General features: G+C 40.1%; 1 protein-coding gene across 1 annotated transcript in view; it reads right to left on the bottom strand.

Annotated features, from left to right (window-relative positions):
- LOC118418097 (lysosomal protective protein-like) overlaps positions 1–4,878 on the bottom strand; it is a gene marked incomplete at its 5' end in the record, with an annotated part of 33,442 nt that overhangs the window by 4,459 nt on the left and 24,105 nt on the right. The window contains 4 exons of the mRNA XM_035823926.1: positions 2,770–2,977; positions 3,280–3,422; positions 4,059–4,241; positions 4,776–4,878. Of these exons, the coding sequence (XP_035679819.1) occupies positions 2,770–2,977; positions 3,280–3,422; positions 4,059–4,241; positions 4,776–4,878 (637 nt within the window). The remainder of the gene's footprint in view (positions 1–2,769; positions 2,978–3,279; positions 3,423–4,058; positions 4,242–4,775) is intronic.

The raw sequence follows: 4,878 nt of genomic DNA, 5'->3' as shown, positions 1-4,878 counted from the left end.
TTAATTAGCTTCCATAGCAAGCAGCAAAGGTGAAGAGATAACCGACCCTAAATCATCCATCATACATCATCCATTCTGAGGCTGAGAGCAGTCACAACTTCTCCCCTCAGTACCTTCCCGCTGATTGATTTGTCGGATCCAAACACCGGGACATAACGTCCATCCATCATACAACACGTATCTCTCATCTACATGCACCATCCAACGTTCCACAGCCTCCAAAAGTTGGGGCACCAGCTGTCCCGCACAAATCCCTCGTCAAATTCATGCCAAAACTTGGGCTGAATCCTGCGCTACAGGGGACATTCTGTCACAGGCTATCATCCCAGCTTTATCCTCGCTTATTCCTCTGCTTTGATTCGCCTCAATGTGTGGGTAGGTATAAAAACATGAAATACATAATGCTGTCATTCCGTACAGGCTGGATAATCTAGGATTTAATGCTTAACAGAAAGCCACCTTTACTCTTTATGTATTCTACTGACTGGTCCACTCTTTGTTCCATCATAAGTATTTTGTGTTTTGTGAAAGAAGATAACAGAAGCAAATGATGAAAAGAAAGAAAGAGAGCAGATGATGAGATGTTGCCATTTAAGGCCTTTTTACAGCATTTACCAGGCTCAGGTCAAAGAGACTAAAACATTTCAGAACAGATTCAAATCAGAACAGATTCAAATCAGAACAGATTCAACATTTTGTATCTACAAAAAAGATGGTCATACTCTCACTATACTGCATCATTTTATGTCAAGCCAGAGAATTGTATCCTTCCAGCGAATGTATGACCCAATTTTAACAGAACACTTCGCTCACATTGCCCTCTACACATGCATGTGTCTCTACCATGACAGCAGTCTTCATTGGTAGGCTCCCTGCCACTCCACAACACACGCCCTAATCCCACAATATCGTAGCTATCACAGCACAGATTCCCATCATCATCCCGGCTAACCACAGCATCAAGTAGTTCATCTGATCAGGCCCGGTCCCGCACAGATCAAACTGTCATTCCGAGTTGTTACAGCTGGAGTTTTTTTATTGTTTTTACGACCCCATCACATCACAGTAATCCTTCTCTGCGGAGCGCTCCTTTATGGGCCAGTCTTAAGTCCTGTTGGATTCCACCTCTGCCAGTCCGGGTTTTATGTCCAAATCACAAGCAGATAGATACATGGGAGAAGGTGCCACAGTTCCATGAACAATGTTCAGTGTTCCCAGTCTCAACCTTTGGATTTATAAGTTAAGTATGGCCATACATCGCCAATACTGGAGTTGTCCATTGGTGGAAATGAGAACTTCTATCTGATTTGGGCCAAAGTAATAGATTTCTTTGTTTCATAATCTAGACCAACAAAAGAAAGTTAAGAGTCAACTTCTTAAAGGGAGTGTTGATCTACAAGGAATATGTGTGTGTATGCAGAGGCATATTCAGGGGGAGGAAACTAGGAGGGGTGATTCATATCACCTGTTTTGCCTCTCCTTCCATTCACTAGACACACATGTACATGTGTAATAGACAGTGGCAATGGAAAAGCCAAGATAAAGAAATAAAGAAGTTTTTTAAAACCTTGCTATAGGAACAAAAGTTGAACATTCAGCAAACATTCACACATTGATGTGTGAAGGGACAATGTACATGCGAGTCATAGCCAAGAAACTCACAAAATATACTTTTTATATACCAACACCACTTGAGAACATCACCAAAAATGGAATGTTAAAAAAAACATACATGTACATTTATCATGTTTGTGTAATTCACAACTGTACGGTACGGAATTGATTTGAGTTCTATGTGCATAAGACTAAGAACACAATCAAAATAGCTGATACATGAATGATGATTTATGTAGGATGATATTTGATAAAGCAAACAGATGCCAAGGTGTGTCACTGTGCAAAGAACATCCAACACCTTTTCCCAGGAGGGCAGGTGGTCGACCTTAAGGAGAGAATGGCTGATCCTATTGGCCATTGGAGTTAGTTTATTGACATTGATACCAGCTTCTTGGCTATCCAAGCAGCCCATAGGGCATTGTGGGTAGATTACTGACCCATTTCACAAAGTGTATGGGACATTGTACTTAGCTTACTGGCTATTGTGGATAGTTTATGGGACATTGTGGAAAGCTTATTGTCCATAGGAGTAAGCTGATGGACCATTGAGGTTTGCTTTTTAGCTATTGTGGTGCATTTATGGCCATACTGTGGAAGTTTTACTATGATTTGCACTAGACGAATATAAAACTTAGAATGTGTCCAAGAGTTCTGGAGTATCAAAATAATTATTTCAATTCTCATGTACCTAAACTCCTGAGACGATTTCTGTGTGTTTTGGCATTAACAAAGTTACCTTTACCCTTATACTGTATGCGAGGGGTGATCAATAAGCTCTCGGCCTCACCCAGAAAAACAAATTTTGAAGCATAGATGTTAAGTATTAAGTCTTATGAATGTGTACCAATATTGAAATTATTGTGATCATTACTTTGCAGGCAACACCCAGTAATCTTAGGTAAGACTAAGAGTGAAGGAAAAAATGTGGACAATTGAGCTGCAACCTGAGATATGTGGGTCAGACACCCAGATCTTTCTACTTGAAATACAAAGAAATCCTTATCAAACAATTTGATAATGTCTCCGCCTTCAATAAATCTATGGCATAGGGAACTCGACCCTTACATATCTGAGCACAGTTCACCCACTTACCTACTGATTTAAAAAAAAGATGTTGCCTGGAAAGTAATGACTTTAATGATTTGAAATTTGAGTTGTGCTTATTATTTCTGGATGAGGCTGAGAACTTTTTAATGTTCCTCGTATTTGTGTGCATGACATTGTGTGTGTGTGTGTGTGTGTGTGTGTGTGTGTGTGTGTGTGTGTGTGTGTCCATGAACTTACAAATGCCATGATGATCTGGTCGTACTGAGATTTCATGGTATCGTATTGGAAAGTGTAGTGCTGTAGGACAGCAGATCTGAAAATGATAAAATAAAGAGGATTTACTACATTCTGAACTGCAGAAAAGTAGTTTTACACTTGACATACAAAATACTTTCAAACTTAGCATTCCCAGAAAAGGATCATTTGACCCTCACACTACAAAATGGGGAGCATCAAGATGTCATACATTGTGTGTAACCATCCCTTCAACAAATTGTTTCCTTTTCAACTGGTCAATGCATTATTCTTGTTTCTTTAACCTCTAGCCTCGACTCACATTAACCCTTCCTGGTACTAAGATGGCATGTTTCAGATATGATAGAATGAATCCCTTACGAGCAGACTTCCCAGGAGGTGATGTTCTCTGGTATATGTAGACTCTGCCTGACGTATGGGTTGTTGAGGTACGTGGTGATGGCCGATGTGTTGATGCAGGGGATCTGTGCCTTCAGCTTGTGGCTGGGGATGTCCTTCAGTATCTACCAGGGAAAGGAAGGCATTAGAACAACATTTAGTATTGATCATTGAAATAATGCTAATATCAACATAACATTCCTCTACTTGATACCTTTGATAAATACTAATATTTATCTACGCCACTATATAATAGTTGGTAATACAATTGGTTTGGATCACCACCTATGTAACAAGTGGTATGGTCCACTAGTGGTTACATTATGGATGACGTTGTACCCTTGTCCATCATCTTGGGTTCGCCATGATAGTTTGCCATGATAGTTGTAAACATGTTGAATGTGTTCCTTGAATTGCGCCTACTGTCATCCTTGACTTGACACTGCACGCATTCCATAATGGCGCTAATGTTAGCTATGTGTAATTTCATAATGACCAGGTAACCTTGAATACAAAAAGAACTGCACAACCTAAAAAAATCATTCTATAAACAAGCTCCATGGTTGTGCATCTACAGATCAAAAATCATTAAGATCCATCAACCCTTCTCAATTTATTCTCTTTATTTCAAAAATCTCAAACAAAATCAGTCCCTGCTGTTCCTTCAAAGAAGTCTGCTGGGAGGCCCGATCCTCTACAACTTACTCTCTGTCCCAAGACCTATCCACCACTCAAAATCCACACCAAGAACACAACTTTACCATTCTCCTCTTCTGCCCAAAGTAGTACTTATGGAACACAGGTGGGTCCACATCATAGGTGACGTATTTCTGTCCATCGAAGCCCAGCCCAGCTGAGTGAGGAGGGATCCCACCTGAACAGTTGGCAAACAGGTTGTACCTGTTCAGACCTATGTCCTTGATCACATGGGACACCTGTTCCATCTGGGGAGGAAACAAAGGTCATATTAGAATATCTGTTCATGTGAGATGGGTGTGAGGGGCACTGTTACCAGTATGTGTAAATACAATAGCGGACTGCATGCCCTTTTGACTCACTTTAAGAATTCTGTGAGATATCTACCAGCATGAGGCTATATATACAGTCATGTACTGGTATTTAATATACCCTCATGTTCTTTCAATATATAACGGTGAGTCAAAAATGTAATTCAAGTCAATTTAGAGGAACTGATCTTCTGACAGACCCAAGTGTGTGGTCACCTTGAAACCAACTCAGACACAAGAAGAAGAACTCAGTCTCAGGAAGATACATGTACAATTATGTGCCTATACCTTTGTACCAAATTTTAACTTACTTGATATAACAATGAGCTAGTTATAAAACCACTTGGATAACTTTTTGACATACCCTCATAGTAACCAGATGAAGAGGTCACACTTGCAGTTGTGTAGAATACATAACCATCAAGAAGACTTAAGGTTTTCACTTTAATGTGCTGTATAAATTATACTTACAGCAGTAGCACAGTCAGGGTTGGTATTGTTGTAGAAGTTACAGGAGTGTGCATTGATGCTGTTGTTGCTGGGGCAGCAAGACTGCGTCAGGTCTGTCCAAAGG

The sequence above is a fragment of the Branchiostoma floridae genome, chromosome 6, assembly GCF_000003815.2.
Source record: "Branchiostoma floridae strain S238N-H82 chromosome 6, Bfl_VNyyK, whole genome shotgun sequence".
Taxonomy (NCBI): Eukaryota; Metazoa; Chordata; class Leptocardii; order Amphioxiformes; family Branchiostomatidae; genus Branchiostoma; species Branchiostoma floridae.
This window is presented reverse-complemented; position numbering and strand designations above follow the sequence as displayed.